At 32.1% G+C, this 18,183-nt stretch overlaps 1 protein-coding gene across 1 annotated transcript in view; it reads left to right on the top strand.

Moving 5' to 3' along the window:
• LOC108732659 overlaps positions 1-18,183 on the top strand; it is a 40,758-nt gene that overhangs the window by 6,400 nt on the left and 16,175 nt on the right. Inside the window, exons 2-3 of the mRNA XM_025977150.1 lie at positions 1,884-3,052; positions 11,847-11,932. Coding sequence (XP_025832935.1) covers positions 1,884-3,052; positions 11,847-11,932 — 1,255 coding nt within the window. The remainder of the gene's footprint in view (positions 1-1,883; positions 3,053-11,846; positions 11,933-18,183) is intronic.

Raw genomic sequence — 18,183 nt, 5'->3', positions numbered from 1 at the left:
AAATAAAGCGCTAAGTGCGAACATGCCGATAAATATTATTTGCGGATATATAGATTGATCGATTGAGTTGAAGAAGAAAGTCGGATTTTAACAGAATCGTTGTATTCATTTACATTTCGCTTTTATGACACTTTAGGTTTTACTCTTGACTTTGTTGGGACGGGATTAGAACTTTTGTGTAGTTTTTTTAAATATTTTTTTTATTTTATCTTAATTTTGACATCCTACTCGATGGGTTTGATTGTTTTTGTTGTGTTGATCTCTCAATTACATATATGACATCTAAAGAAATTTTAAGGCAAAAAAAGGACGAATTTTGAAATAAGTAAACAATAACAAAAAGAAAAACAAAAATGTGGATGTGTTTTTCATAACAAATTGGCTCTGATTTGATATTCTAATAATTTCGTATTGTTTTTCTCGCTAAGGGTTACTTTAATATTTCGAACTGTAATTATTCATCAGTAAATCGAATAATGTGTAAATTCCGCATGTTTGTGAGAATTTAGTGTTAAGTCTGTGCTTCTTTAACATGGCGCTAAAACCGAGTCGATAAAGTGCAAAGCAACGCGATTTCGGGCTAGTTGGTAACGTTATTCGGCGCAACGCATCGAAATTTTCCAATCTTTGAATATTTATCCATTATGTGTTTATTTATATTTACTGTGACGTAGTAGTCTCCCCAATGCATTGTCATATTGACGATTGACTTCGTTTTTCACGAGATATCACGGAGAAAACTAAACTTTTATGACAACGCAAAAATTACAATTGTCGATTGTAATTGACTGAATTTGACGTAGGAATAGTCGAATTTATTAGGTAACTTGTAATAATATCAATTTTGACATGTTTGGGGGCGTTCAAGTATTACATAACGCAATTTGGGGGAGGGGGTTCTTGTAAAACCTAACGATGCGTTACAGGGGCGGTGGGGGGTTTCTCTTACAAAACGTTACGTAACATTGTTTCTTTTTTAAATAAAAAATTAGGGAATTAAAACTATCAAGTTGGCAACCCTTTTCGTTTACGTTTTACGTTTACGTTTACGGCATTTTATTTTTACAAATTCCGATCGAAATTGTAATTTTTATTATTTTCACTCATAAATCAAGGGGCTAGTGGGATATAAATTGTACTTAAAAGTCTCTTTAATATTTAGATAAATTTTTGTTTTTCATTTTCTCCGTGTTTAACCTTGACCAAATTCAATCAAAACCAGCCGTGGAGTCGTATTGTAAACTTTATATAATTCAACGTCAATTATTCAGTTATTTCAAAACGATTGTACCTAATTACTGTCTTTTCACGTTTCCTTCTCGATAGAACCACATTTTACAATTTTTATAGGTTATTCTGCTGATAAATAATCATAATAATGTTCTCTGAAAAGCTATCAGGTATCAGAATGTTATAAAAAGATAAGTTTATGTCAATGTTTATAAAGTATTTAATAGCATTAAGTTACCCAACACTGAGTCTTCGTTTTACCAAATCCTCACACCTGTTACCATTAAAAACTGATAAAGAAAATGTAGCAACTGAACGTAATGTTCCAGTTGGTAAGTTATAAATTATTAAAAACTGAAAAATCTAGAAAATAACCACAGGGGTTTTATTTTCATTTTTGAACTTCCGATTAGTCCAAATACGGCTAAAAGGGTCATACAACCATTAACACCGCTTTTTTAAAATTTGGTTTCATGCTAATTAATATCGTCCATTTCCCCTTTTTCTGTAGTTTGTTAACATTAAAAATTAGCAAATTACATTGGACTTTACCGTGAAAAATGAATATAGCATTAAGAAAGAAAATCTATTGAGCATTTGTAACTNGTGATGGCTTTAATGAGACTGATGAGCAATTATCAATTCCAGTACAAATAATCAACATTCCTCTGACGCCCCCAAAGAGGTGCGATTCCATTTATGAAACTCAGCAGTTACGAAGAACGTCATTAAAATATCCTTCTGGTGAAACGTCAGCACAACCGAACAGTTCGTTTCTTTGGAGGAAGCAGTCGCGAGAAAATCTTAAAAAACTTCAAAAGAAAGACGATGGCGAAAGCGTTAATTCGTCAATGGATTCGATTAAAACGGATCGATCAAATTCCAGTGTAGAACAACTGTATTATCGAGTGAACATTCCTAACTCTTCATCGGTTACAAGCGATCTCACGAATTCTATAGAAACACTTGACGGCTATGAGATTCCTCAGTTGATAATAAGTGAAGAAGATGACACTTACGATTTCGTAGACACATCTTCAACGACAGAAGCCAAAGAAGAAAGACTTGAACCACCAGCTGTTCCACCCCGTCCTGCTAGTCTTCCGGGAATCGCTAATCGAACTTCCCCTTCTTTACAAAGGATACAGAAAGAATGTAGTTCCCCTCAAATTGAACCCGTTAATGTATTGATCGAAGACAGTCTTTCCACAAGTATCCACAAATATGAAGAATTAGACAAGACAACCGACGATGGATACGAATATTGTGGAAGTCCTTCTGGAGATCCTACTAAGGTCATTTACGAAAAGATTCCAGTTCGGATAAAATCTGATACCGAAGATGGTTACGAATATTGCAGCAAAACAGACGTAAAAGACAGTGAAAGAATTTACGAAACCATTCCACATAATAAAGATGAAAAGAAAATTTCACCACAACCACCCCCTCTACTACCAAAAAAACAAGAACAGCCACTGCCACCGAGACCGCCGTCCAGGAGTTCGACTCTCATGTCATCAAATTGCTACGAATCGATCTACAGCAGTAAAAATGACAAAAATTGCGATATCGACTATAATTACGAACTGATTTGTGACGTTAATAAGTGGAACTTACCATCGAACAGACACTCGTTAGTATCCTGTGATCAACAAAGTAATAGTATTTATGGACGGTCACTTACAGGTTGGCCTTCCGAAGATGGAAGTCCATACAGTGGAAAAGCCAACAGTGACCTTAGTGTAAGTGATAAAAGTGACGAGTGGATTGATATATCGGATAACGAGGGAAGTCTCTCCGGAAACACTGGCCTTGGCGTGATGTAAGTATTTGATGTTAATTTTATACCTATTTCGATTATCGATTGTGCACATACTTGGAACAAAAGCCGCAAAAAATCGTCTGCCATACTAATGAAGCTCTTAACATATCTTTACTAGGTATAACGATTTATTTATTTATTTCCAAATGAGACACGCCACGTATTATTTCGAAAAATCATTCATTTGTCCTTTAATTTGAAAAAGACAATCATTTTTCTCTCAGTTCATAAACTTTTTCGTAATAGCATAATCCGTTATTTTCTTAAAACGCTATATATTTTCTCTTTTCAATTTTAAAAAGCTAATTTAAGTTTATCATTTATCAATATGCGTATAAAAAGATATATAAACTTCGACAGAAAATCATCTTTCCATTAAAATGGATTTGACTTGAATAGCTTGAATGTTGTCCCCATTTTATTATGTGTCTACTGTTCTAGTATCTTAATGTGGCAAAAGACCCCTGGAAAAGTGTATTAGCTATATCCAGCGTACGACAATAAAGTTTTAATATAATTTTTAAACTTAAAAATGAAGATGTTCCTGCTGTTAATTCACTAAATAAAAATACTTTAAAGAAAGTAGAAGCAATACAGAATATCGTATTTTGATATCATCGCTAGAAATAGTAATAATAAATCAATCGCTAAAATTCGTGTTATTATTATACACTCGTGATTTTTATTTTATTGTTTTTTATGTTCATCATCACAAGGTCGTCAGTTCTACCACTCTTTCCTATCCTTAGCTAATCTTCGCATTTCCCTAAAACTAGAACAACCCACATCCTCAACTATTTGCGAACAGTAATCTAATCTAGGTCTACCTCTACTCCTTCTAACTCCTGCTTCTGCGACTAATACGTCTCTGACTAGACCTTCATGCCTGAGAAGGTGTCCTGCCAACCTATTTCACCTATTGACTTCTTTAGAGTCCTCTGTTTTCCTATTCTTTCTAATACCTCTTCAGTTTTAACCTTCCCTATCCACAGGATGCTCATAATTTGCCTGTAACACCACATTTCGTACGCTTTTAACCTTTTCTTTTCCGGCGCGTCAATTGTCCATGTTTCGCACCCATATAGCGTCGTGCTCCAGACATACGCCCTTAACAACCTTTTTCGAATCTAAATTAACCATTCGCGAGCATAGAAGTGACTTCTTTTTATTGAAGGACTCAACCCTGCGATATTCTCTTTTGGTATCTCTACTACTCCTTCCATCCTGACTTATTTGACTTCCTAGATACCGAAAATCAGCCACTTCTTCTATTTTTTCGTCTTCTATCTTTAAATTCGCTCTTTCCCTACATTTTTTTCCCTTGCATACCATTATTTTTTGTTTCAACAGGCCAAATTTTTACCGAATTGTACAGCATGATTAAAGAATCTAAAATCTAAGACCGAAATAGTCTGTGCTTTTTACTCTGTTGTATGTAGGTAATGTCTCTTGTTTGCCTTTCTTTTTTTTAAATTATGTACTTGTTCATATTTGTTTTCATAGAATTTCTAATACAAATAATATATATTTTTTCGAATTTAACCAAGAAACCACTTTTAAACTAGATACTATACACTATAAATATTCACTTAATTGCTCTGTTCTCTTTTTACTTCAATTAATTTAACATACACAATGCGGTATGTATTACAGCAATAATAATCATTTACTACTTTCAGGAAAATAACACATAGTATGTTTGTTTGACATAAATACCTACCAAATGCTTTTATTGTTTTAAATAATTATTAAAATAATTCACTTACGATTAATGCCATGCGACACATGCCTCGCAATTATTATTAATGATAATTTATTTTGAGATAGTTTTGCCATTCAATTCATGTGATTACCTACTACAATAACTGTCCCCATATCCACATATGTATACAGAGTGTTTGTAAAATATGTAGCAAGCTTTAGAGGGTGTTAAGTAAATGAAATAGGGAATCGCATGGTGAGTAATGTGGCGTGGTTAAGGGACAAAGATTTTGTAAAGAAAACCAGACCAAGTTGCAATCCAAAGCCAGCCCTGGGTATGAATCGACAACGTACAGTGAAAAAAATTGTTGAAAAATGTAAAAAGTGACGGTTGTGGAAGGACTAATAAAAAAAATATCAACAGCTTTCTTACAGACGCCCATTGCGATAGCAATAAATTAAATAACAACTTTGTTTATCGCTAATAGTATGCAGTAGGTACTGTTTAAAGTACACCTGGACATGGTGTTAACAACACAAAGTACAAAATACTCGTACAATACGGATGCTTGCAGCTGATGGAATCCGGCGTTGCAATGTCGTATTTCCGTATGTGATCTTACCAGGGTCGGACTACGGTTGCCACCCGTACTTTATTATAAAGTATTGTACTCTATTTCGACTGTGCGTACGTTATACTTTTATAATAAGTAACTTGGACTCTCTGGAGAATCACTTTAGCGTAAGGTTATTCAAATTCACTAAATCGATATCGAGAAAAAAATGAAAAACATTAAAAAGTTTTACGCTCATTATTAATAGAGATTAAAACTAAATATTTTTTGTTTCGAAGTTGTAATCAAGGCATATTCACTGCCAAAAGTCAGTTAAAAATTTTCCATATTATTCGTTATTTCTTATTGTATTCAAAGTTTTTGGTCAAATTCCAAATTTTCTCTTAAACCGTATACTTTCTTTTAGTATAGACAGTATTTATTTACCTCATGATATGCTGCAAAATCTAATTAATCACGAATTTCTAATTTTATGTACTTTTGTCTCCGATTGTACCTCCCAAACAAAAGGACCTGTAAAAAAGTTTACCTAGTAGTTTAAGGTTGTTGCTGTTGTCACCTCTCGATTTCCTCATTAATTTGAGGTAACTTATAGTAAATAAAAATTGAGAATGAATTTTCAAATTAATGTTAAGGCTAGTTTATGAATTGATAAAATTATGGCTAAACCGCGGGGAACAGCTAGTACAAATTAGAATTAATGCAACTGGTCATAGCGACTTGCGAGCATGATATTGTATTGTCCTGAGTAAAAATTAATAATCTTACAGATGATTAGATGTGTTTTATCAAGTAATGATTTAAACATTCCAGATTATACATTACATTAACTTTTGCTTGTAAAACGATACGCGCTAATTATGTATTTTAATTTATAATCTCATCCTTATCAATGCTTTGGTTTATAACATGAATTCTTTTGTAATAAAAGTAACGTCAAAAATACGTTAGAAATATCAAATCCAAGAATTAGCTCATTACATTTTTAAGATAATTTCTCATTGTTTTATGTTTTCGTGCAATCAGTTATCAAAATTTTTATTTATACTGAATTTTAGGTTAAAGATCAAAATGTTAGAATAAACATTTTAAATTTGATTCATTATTGTCCTGTATATTTTTGACGTACGTACACAATTTGTTAGTAATCAATTTATTGATAAGTAAGGCTATGATTCAGACACTAACGATTGTACTTTTGGAATTTGCATAATAAAAGAACAATCTGGTCATTGATATTTTTCCCAGAACGATAAAATTGTAAAATGGTATTAGTAAACACTTTTATATGTATGAACTATGTCATGGTCTACTTTTGCTTCGTACTGTATGAATACATATTTTAACGTTATTGCACAGTAATAAAGGAGTTTGTTTTTGGGTGAGTTATCAAAAGCATATTCTCCATTTCCTCCTCTTAGTTTGGATATAAATAAGTAAAGAATCTAGGCAATTAAGGGTTGGAAGGTTTATATGTGTGCGTAGAATCAGCATCTAATTGGGAGGCTTTATCATTTAGTTAGATAAACATAATGAACTTACCTCGATAAAGCCGCCCAATTAGAGACGAATCATCAATGTTGGTTCTGCACACAAATATAAACCTTAAATAGAATGAAAGCTGACAGGACAACATGGATTGAAAATAAATAAGAATAAAACAAAAATGTTGGTATTATACGAAAAATTACATTACTACATGTGTTAGAAGCACGGCTGAAGTTGATGATGAAAATACCGTATACCTATAAGTATAAAAAAGGATAAGAATGAGAAGGCATTAAAAAGAGTAAGAAAACAAAAGCCGCACGAAGTGAATAATGAAAAAGAGAAATAGTATGGTATTTTACTTATTGTAATACATGAAGAGTTACTTAGTGCTTAGAGACATAGGTATTAGAATGAAAAACACGAGTAAAGAGGCACTCAGGAATACCTAAATACTTAAGGATGTGAGCTTTTCTAGTTTAAGGGAAATGTAAAGGAATAAAAGTGCATAGGTACGCTAATCGGTTCTGACTATAACGAAGCTAGTTGAAGGCTTAAACATTTTAAGAATATTCTATATATATGCATATACAGTATAAACTAGAAATAAAAACTATATAATGGAAAACGTAGACATAATTAGCACTTAGTTTGTCTTGCTTTAAAATTCCTGTAAACTCTCCTATGGTGAATCAACCATATTATATTTTGTAACGAAACAATACGTAATTTTTAAAAAATGGGCATAGACTGGTAAAACTTTGGCTGTGGATGAATAAGTTGGTCTAAAGCACACACCATTGAAAAGAAAGCGATGAAATAGTCGTTTCAAACCTATATAAAGATTTTAGAGATTTNGGAACACCTAAGATTTGTTAAAATATGTTTCGATTTAAAGTTTGTTTTTCTAGAATTGTGGTTTTTGTTTTATGAAATTATGCGGAGATTTTAGACTTTTGTAATCCGGATTCAAAGGGGCTCTAAAATTATTAATTTTTTGACAACGTTTTGTTCATAATGGCAGATGTACGTACGTATAACATTAATTAGAGTTACACTTTATATGCAACTATAATGAGACACAGTGGCTGTTAGTAGCTAGCATTATTTTCTCCTCGGGTTTGTTGGCTGTATCTGAACTACTAATTCGTGAACTTACCAGGAGGTCAGTTACTTGTTTTAATTGACTAAAAGCTGCGTCTGGCACGTTAATTACAAAAATACTAATTACGAATGCAAAACGAAGAGATAAAGTCAATATTATTAACATCATGTCGCGGTTTCTCGTTTCAAAAAAAGATATCGCCAAAGAAATCGTGTTAGGTACCTATTGTATCGAATAATTAACCTAAATTCAGTACGTCGACGCGTTTGTTCGATACGTGCGTTGAAATGTTTGCTTACGCAAAAATGTATGAGACAAATTACCATAAAAATGGATTGAAGCGTTTTTTTTACCATAAATTACATACAGTTACGCACCGTATATGAAACATACTCGTTAATGTTTCAAAAGGTATTTAAATTTACCGTAAGGGTAACACTAAATTGGAACGCATTTGAAATACCTCCATAAAAAGCTGCAAATATTTTATGGAGCCAGTTTTTTAATATCAGAAATAACATACTGTACGCATAACTGAGAATTGGAAGCTTTATGCTTTTTATTTTATAAATATGCGTATTTTGCTAGATGACGGAATATCATCATCATCGTAAGATCGTCAGTCCTAAGACTAACTCGTCTATTTCTTATTGATTTCGATCTGTTCTCCCATTCTTTCTAAGCTTTTCTATACACGTTAACCTAATCATTCGCCTATAACACCACATTTCGAACGCTTCTAACCTTTTCTTTTCCGCCGCACCCACTGCCTATATTTCGCACCCATACAACGCCGGGCTCCAAACATACACCTTTAATAACCTTTTCCGAATATTTCTAAATTAACCGTTCGCGAGCATAGAAGTGACTTCTTTTTATTAAAGACGACACGACCCTCGCTATCCTCTGCTTCATATCCCTACTACTCCTTCCATCCTGACTTATCTGGCTTCCTAGGTATCTAAAATCAGCAACTTCTTCTAATTTTTCGTCTTCTATCTTTATATTCGCTCATTCCCTACTTTTTCTTCCCTTGCATACCAGTATTTTAGTTTTAATTTTATTTAATACTCAATACAATTTAAATTATTTATTGCACGAAAGGGCAGGTTCTTGTTGCTGTTATAAATAAGTTTTGTGAAACTGTTCCGGTGATTTTATTTCTAATGTGAAAAGGTAACACTGGCATGTTTATTTATAAGGAAAAAGTTAATTGTTATGTGGTTATTGCAAAACATATCGCAAGACGCATGCATATGGGTCCGGTATTTAGTACATTCGCTGGGAGAATATAATTGGATTAAAATTCTTACATGGCCATTGTTTATAGAAATCGGTTTTTCTGCACGTGTTTTGCATACGAATTAAGGCAAATAAGAAAAAAAAAAACGATGGCAATGTTCTCAACGGTTTCAACGCCAACATTTGTTTATATTTTGCGCTCCTTCTTCTTTTTTTAAAGTTCAGTCTACTTTGGCTGTTTCTAGAGTTGGCAATGACCTTTGAACAAATATCATACTTGATATTATTGGAAGTAAACATTCCATTAGGTAATCTGGATATTGTCAGTTTATTAATAAAGAGGCTTTGTATAAAATATTCATAGCAAAGCTGCTTATTTAGTGTATTTCTTAAATAAATGCAGATTTTTGAAGAATATTTACAAAAATTCCGAATAAAAAGAGGAAACAATGTCAGTTAGTAAATATCGTACTAGAAATTGAATAGTAAATATTAATGTATTTTTAATTAAGTATTTATTCATTTTTGTTGTTTTGGTTACCCAAGAAAAAAATATTTTTTCACGTATGTAATTTAAATTCTACATAAAAGATGTGGAAGTTTGGATTTTAGTGTTTTATTTAGCTTAGTTTCATTAATTTTTCTAGTATTCATATATCTATTTCCGGTATTATATTTTTAATACATACGTCTAGCACTATTAGTATCTAGTAAGAGGAGTTTGAGATATAAAATGGAAGCGGTAACAGTACTGTATGAAGATAAATAAAAGTAAAACAAAAATACTGGTATGCAAGGGAAGAAAAAGTAGGGAAAGAGATAATGAAAATATAAGAGACAAAAGACTAGAAAAAGTGGCTGATTTTCGGTATCTAGGAACTGAAATCAGTCAGGATGGAAGGAGTAGTAGGAATATAAAGCACCTCTGCTAGCGCAGGGTCTAGACGCCTTCAATAAAAAGAAGCCACTTCCATGCTCACGAACGATTAATTTAGAAATTCGAAACAGATTGTTAACGGTGATGTTTGGACCGCGACGCTGTACGGGTGCAAAGCATGGACAGTGGGCGCAACGGAAAGAAAAGGTTAGAAGCGTTCGAAATGTGTTCTTACAGGCGAATGACGAGGATAACGTAGATAGAGAAGGTTAGAAACGAAGAGGTATTAGAAAGAATAGGAANGGGATATAAATTGTACTTAAAAGTCTCTTTAATATTTAGATAAATTTTTGTTTTTCATTTTCTCCGTGTTTAACCTTGACCAAATTCAATCAAAACCAGCCGTGGAGTCGTATTGTAAACTTTATATAATTCAACGTCAATTATTCAGTTATTTCAAAACGATTGTACCTAATTACTGTCTTTTCACGTTTCCTTCTCGATAGAACCACATTTTACAATTTTTATAGGTTATTCTGCTGATAAATAATCATAATAATGTTCTCTGAAAAGCTATCAGGTATCAGAATGTTATAAAAAGATAAGTTTATGTCAATGTTTATAAAGTATTTAATAGCATTAAGTTACCCAACACTGAGTCTTCGTTTTACCAAATCCTCACACCTGTTACCATTAAAAACTGATAAAGAAAATGTAGCAACTGAACGTAATGTTCCAGTTGGTAAGTTATAAATTATTAAAAACTGAAAAATCTAGAAAATAACCACAGGGGTTTTATTTTCATTTTTGAACTTCCGATTAGTCCAAATACGGCTAAAAGGGTCATACAACCATTAACACCGCTTTTTTAAAATTTGGTTTCATGCTAATTAATATCGTCCATTTCCCCTTTTTCTGTAGTTTGTTAACATTAAAAATTAGCAAATTACATTGGACTTTACCGTGAAAAATGAATATAGCATTAAGAAAGAAAATCTATTGAGCATTTGTAACTATAGTACAAACACTCCAAGGAAATATTGAAATTAAAATTGAAGAATTTGCTATACCTATTAATACAACTAAATTAATTGTAAGAAAGACGCTGATGCCAAAATAGGTTGTTTATCGTGAAAAATTAGAGTCAAAATAGGTTTGCAAATAATTTTATTAATATAAAATCACCATCAATCATTTTATATCAAAATATTTACAATCCCATTTTGTTTCTGTTCTTTTACATATTGTAGTAAGAGTAAATCTAAATTTGAGAATTCTTCATAAATATTCATTGTTATTCTTTATAGTTTTTCTACAGAAAGTAATTGTCACAAAAAGTAAAACATTTCCAAAGCAATTCTCTTTGTTGTTAAAAATAACTTCTTCAGAAAAATCTGAAAAATCATACTTTTTTTCTATTATTTTCCATTTCATAGAATTTCTTAGAATTTTTCAATGTTTCATATTTTTTTCCGTCAGGGTTCCGATTACTGTTAGTATATTAGGTAAATTTATAGGTAGATTTTGTAATTTTCGAAATTGAATTTGTTTTTGTCGAAATATTTTCATACATTAAAAGAAAATGTTATTATTAATCTTTCATTAATGCGTATGTCCCTGTACTTATAATATTTGGTGAAGGTGCCGGGTTAAGAAACCAAACGCTGATTTTCTCTGAAAGTTCAGAACTTACCAAAACGATACTGTTTTTTTATAAAAAAAAAACGATAATGTTCGTTGTTTTTTAGTCAAATTGTAAATGGCTGTATGATGTTGTTTATTTATTGCTTTTGTTTATTGTTTCAGAAAAAGAGAGAAACAAATGGGTAAGAAGACTGGTTGGCCACAGAAGATCCGAAGCCAATGGAATAAGAACCACAACGAAAATTCAGGCATGTACTATTAATATTTTACCTTTAATCAAGGATAATAGACTATAAGGACGGCCTGTGTCTATTCCCGCTATACTAGAATTGAAAAACCACACCACAATTAGTGGGGACACATATAATAATTGTTTAAAAGAATCATTTAAAAAATTGAATCAGATTGAATTTTTAAAAATTCCGAAAGAGATGTTTCATGAATTATATGAAACAGCATTAGGACTAAAAATGTTGAATAGAAACTTTGTTACCCCCATAGAGGTTTAATATCTAAATATACTTCCTTATTCCTTATATACATCTTGAAGGAAACCTCTGTGCTAAATTTCAGTTATTTAATTCTAAACACTTAATCAGTGAGTCAGGACTCATTATCCTAACGGATATTATAAATGCGAATGTGGGTTTATTTGACTGTTTGTCTACTCTTCATGCCTTAACTACTTAAGCTAACATGAAATTTTGTACACGCGCTGTTAGGGATACAGAAAAGGATCTAGGGTACCTTTTTTACAGAAAAAAAAGTATTGTTCCCAAGAGATAGAAAAAATTGTTTTATGTAGTCGATTTTACGCCTTAACTACTCAATCGGTCATCATGAAATTTTGTACACACGCTGTTAGAGGCACAGAAAAGAACATAGGGTACCTTTTATCTAGAAGAAAAAGTGGTGTTCCCGAAGGATAGAAAAATTAGTTTTATACGGTCTATTTCACGCCTGAACTACTCAATTGATCATTATAAAATTTTGTACACTTATTGTTAGGGGTATAGAAAAGCACAATGGGTATCTTTCATCCAGAAAAAGTATTGTTCCCTAGGGATAGAAAAAAAATAGTTTTATATGGTCGATTTCACGCTTAACTGCTTAATTGATCATCATGAAATTTTGTAGTCATATTGTCAGGGGTACAGAAACGGACCTAGGGTACCTTTTATCCAAAAAAAAAGAATTATGTTCCCGAAGGATAGAAAAATTAGTTTTATGTGCTCGTCAATGATCTATGACACTTATTTAGGACATCAACGAGAGCGAAACAGCGGGTAAAATCTAGTAGTTGTATAGATTAGCAAGGACTAAATCTTAGTAGATAAATTTGTCCCTAGAGTGCCCCTCCCCTAACCTCCTCTCCCCTGCCCTGTGTTAATTAATTGATACCCTATACAATAAGTGAATTAATAAAGGAACCAATTATATGTATACAAACCTCAAAGATGTAGTAGACTGACTTAAAGTCCGTTGATATCTTTACAGCCTTTTGTAACAACCTCACAACAGGAGACATTACATAAGTGGATGAAGTTCGTAAAGGGCTGGATTAATGTATAAATGAAATTATGTATCTCTATCTAGTGTTCAATAGTTCTCCTGGTAAGCGGTTGCTATAAAAGGATTAAAAGATATCAAGGGACTTTAAAAGTCAATCCTTGAGGTTTGTATAACTCCGTCGGTTCAAGAATGTGATTAATGTCGAATGGCGGGCAAGTTATGAAAGTGGTCAATGTAACAAGATTTACTGTATTTTCAACTAATAAACGTTATGGTAGGTAATTCCAGTTAGTTTAATTTGCATTAGTTACGCGTTGTCCTAATAATTTTGTGTTTTCCGTCATTAGAAACTCGTGTTCTTAGCCATATGCTTGCATATTTTCAAGCAATAAACACGTGTACGTATGTAGAAATTACAATGACGCTATCATAGTACAACGATGTGAACTTGTTTTATTCATGACATTCTTATATCCATTGTTTTTGGCTCAACATCAGTGTCATTTCACGCTAGCCAAGGGTACTCGCCACAGTTTCGTATTGTCCGCAATTGTAAATGTGGGAAGTTTGAAAACAAACGTGAAATCTCGTAGAAGAAAATAAAACAGGATAGAATCTTTGACGTTGACACTAATATAAAAAAATCAATGGCATATCTTCTTCTTATCAAAAATTTTGTAATCCTTATGTAGGATAATTACGCATTAAAAGCATTTGAAAATAATTCAGTCGCATCCTTTTAAAAAGTTGTTTTTTTTGATAAGCTGTCTATGGAAAATATTTTCAGACAAATAAAACTCTAATCTTTCTGTTATTAACCAAATCAAAACTAAAAAACAACAACAACAAACAAAAAAGTTCGATGTTCTACCTTTTTAAGCGGAAAATGCAAGAGGAACTTTAGCCTTAGTATTAAAAACAATAATATTGATTTACCTGTTATCTCTTAGACATCTCATAACATATATCATATGTAATTAAGGTTTCCAATCACGCCTTTGTTTATCTATAACAATTGTAACATACCTAAGCCATTAATTACCTATCGAAGTGCTTTCACTTTCTTCGAAAAATCGAGCATTGAATAGCAATATAAACGAAAACAAGATCAAATAAACGTTTGAAGGAGTTGGTCGTATTCTTTTTTTTTTTTCGTGTGAGAAATTTGCTTTCTCCTACAACACGGGAGGCAAGATGTACCTAAGCAAAAGACTGTGTATGTCGCAGGCGTGTGTTAATAATAATACCTGTTAATTTACCTGAACTAAAGAATAAATTAACACATGTGTGTGTATGTAATTAATATGCGAAGAATGTTTGAAATGTTGCGTAAATTTAATACCTGTGTAAGGCATCCTAACACCTAATCCTTATTCAGTGCAAATGACGGACTAATAAGTGAAAGGCAAATGTTTATTAACTTAATGGTTTTATTATTATTTACAACGATTAAAATTAGATTTGTACCTTAAATTTAATCATTGAAAGAATGATTTACTGATTTGGATAGGTAACTGAAAAAAATCCCAACAAAATTCAGATATTTACCATTCACATTATAGGAAAATTATAGATTTTCCACCTTAGTTTAATTAGAATGAGTCCGTGTAATATGTATTTGGTTTTGAAGTTTTTATTCATATTGAAATCAAAAACTTTGATATAGAATAGATACAGTTAAAATTCCTAAATCCATTTCTCAATTTCATAATTGGCCCACATTTTCAAATCAGGTCAAGAAATTGATACATACCAGACATGAAGGTAAACCTGCCGATGTAATGAATAGTTAAAATTGTGCGCATTATCTTCTTAAGTTAAGTATTTTTGGCCTCTAGCAAAATTTCCAAAATTGTTTCAGCAAATTAGCATCAACCCGTCTCAACTCAACTCTCTCCCGATGCACTGTTCCACAAGCCTCACTCAATAATTTTACTCAAAAATCCCTGTTTACTTTTAGACATTTGGACACAATCATATAGACAAGAAATTTTAAGAAAATACATAAATGCATCCTCGTAGAGAACGTTTTAGTCACGCACGCGTGAGCCGTGCGACCCATCGTCTGGCAGTCTTTTTTAATTAATGTAGGATAACTATCGGCAATGTGATTTAAGTTTCTGTATTGACATAGTTACACTATTGGGCATCGAACAGAACAATAAATCCAAGAAGGTATTTTGATGAAAAGATAAGTTCAAATAAAACTCGTATTTCGATCATAACAACCATGAGAAATGGAAGAAAAATTTACAGATGTCTCTCATTGAAGTGGTATGTTTTTTTGCTAGTTAAATTCGTTTAGTATTTTAAAAACTGCATTCCGAAATTCGTAAAATAAAAGATGATTTTCCCAAAAACTGCTTCACAGATAAATTTTAAGTGCAAGTCACATTGATCTTTAAAAAATTAACAGGAAGATAATTAGGAAGAACGAAAGCGAAAGGGGAGCCATATGAGGTTAACATTATAAAGGGCTATTTTTTTAATACTTCAGTGATATTTCCCTAGCAAGTGTCTGTAAAAAGCGCCGTCATCCCGTGTTTCCGAAATTAAGTAAATTTTTATCCAATCTTTATCTGCAACCCCTCCTGCAAATGTAACGATTTTTACCTTTTTTAATATTCCATTTAAAAAAATGTACATAATGGCTGTTTTACTTGTACGCATGTCGTAATTAAGCGACAATTACTTAACAGAAGACAAAACCTGTTCGACGATCTCCGTATGAACTCGTTGTTACCATTTCACACCAACACGTTGGTCTGAGAAAGAAAGACATAGTTACCTTACCTCCAAAACAAGTCATCGAGTAAGGGAAAGTCAATTTTCAATGCCAGCCGCAACAAAACTTGTGCATTTCTTAAGCATTATACGTCAGTTTCTTATCTACCGACATTGATAATTACCGAATTTATTCGTAAAAGTTACTTAAAAACAAAGTGTTGTTAAAATACCACCGAAGAAATTGTTATAGTAACAGGTGAAAGTCGTATTGAAGTTCACGTGTTTCTCGCGAACTAAACCAGTTTCAGTCGTGTACGCGGATGCATAGTTAAAAAAATAGGAAAACTTGTATTTGTTTTATTGCCATTGTTTCTTCCGCAATTGTTATTAAAAAAAATGAACTGTGTACTTTTCTGTAAAATATAGCCTTGAGAAGTGATACTTGAGTGATCCTGTTTCTAGTCATTATTCCAAATACGGTTTAAGGAATTTGTGTGGGAAATGTGATGTCATTTGAAATGAAGTAGATAGATAGTCGGACCGGTAACAAATTCAACAGTCTGAAACTATTTTGTTGCTAACTTTTATTTGAGTGTTTTACTTACGTAAAGTAAAAACTTTCTATGCAAAAGTTGTATGTGCTCTGATAATTATGGATATGAAAATTGCGTGAAGAACGTGTTCATAGCGTGGTCATTGGGGTTTACAATATTACCATCCTTTCAGTATGAAAAATGAGCGTAAGAAGTTTATTATCGACAAAGTCGGCGCCCAGCTCGATTTTCTCGGTTTTCCGCGAGTTACCTCCACCCCCACCACGAAGATCCGCGCCCCCGACCATAAGAAAAAGACGAAGGGATGTCGGCGATAGAGTTTTCGTTACATCCCCGACTTCCGTGTATTTCGAATTTTGTGACGACAATTTAAATTTTGTTAGAGAAAACCTAGTTTTGTCCGACGCTAATGCGAACGGTTTTTATAAAAATAAAAATGGCTGTGATAGTGATGACGTTGAAGTTAAGACTGCAGAAAATTATCGAAATGTTCACTCCTCGAAAAAGGATTACGCCAAATGCAGATGTTTACTCTACAGCGATGCGAACGAGATCCAAGAAATTTTCATTTTTATAGGTAATTTTATTCGTAACTCACTTCTAGTTCTTTTTCATTTATTTGGCAATCAAATGTCATACAAATGCTTAATTTTACTTACGAAATTATTTGACTTACTTATTTTATAACATGACGTCAAACAGACTTATGTATTTCGTCAATAAAATAGTAAAAAGATTGTTTTTATAAATTAGTTGCGAAATTTTAATAAAACTATTGTACAATCACTTAGATGATACTTTCGCTAAAACACTCGAAAATCAACAGAAATGCACTTTTCTAAGCGACCAATAAGAATTGACTCTTTACTGGGTCAAAAAGTTACGTGTTTTTTTTAATAACTACCTTTGTGGAACTCTTTTTCCTTTTTTTCACCGGATTTTAATTTTTCAACGATTAATTAGGCTTTGATAGCGCATATAATCTAAGCACTACCGGTTATTCACACAACTTTATCACAAGAGATAAAGCGTGACTCATTATTTTTAAATCTGAAATTTCATTAAATATATCGTATATAAAAACAAATCTAATCAAAGCGATTCTTATATATTACATGGTAAATTTCAGTTGTATCGCCATTCATCTTGACTTGATGTTTTGTCTCAAAATTGATTTCGTTATTTTTACAAACAAATGTAAAAACAAACTTCACGATTTAGAAATTCGTACAAGTTGTTTTCTACCATTATTGTTAGGTCCATTAGCTATTTCCAAACCGTAAAAATATTGTTAGACCAGTCAAATACAGCATGATGGTTACACTAGTTTTACACTTCAGAAGCAGAATTACTTAAATTTTTTGTATTTGTTTTATTTTATAATTAATTAGTTTTCCTGCATTAATGTGAAATACAAAAAGTACTGTATTTCTAAGGAGTTAAGGATGTTGAGGAGGTACAATAGGAGACAAGAGTACATAAAATTAAAAATTCGTGATTAATTAGTTTTTGCACCATATCATGAGGTAAATAAATACTATCTATACTAAAAAAAAGTATACGGTTTGAGAGAAAATTTGGAATTTGACCAAAAACTTTGAATAAAATAAGAAATAACGAATAATATGGAAAATTTTTAACTGACTTTTGGCAGTGAATATGCCTTGATTTCAACTTCGAAACAAAAAAATATTTAGTTTCAATCT

Source organism: Agrilus planipennis, unplaced genomic scaffold, assembly GCF_000699045.2.
Source record: "Agrilus planipennis isolate EAB-ADULT unplaced genomic scaffold, Apla_2.0 scaffold56, whole genome shotgun sequence".
NCBI classification, from domain to species: Eukaryota; Metazoa; Arthropoda; class Insecta; order Coleoptera; family Buprestidae; genus Agrilus; species Agrilus planipennis.
The sequence above is the reverse complement of the archived record's forward strand: the minus strand, read 5'-3'. Positions and strand labels throughout refer to the sequence as shown.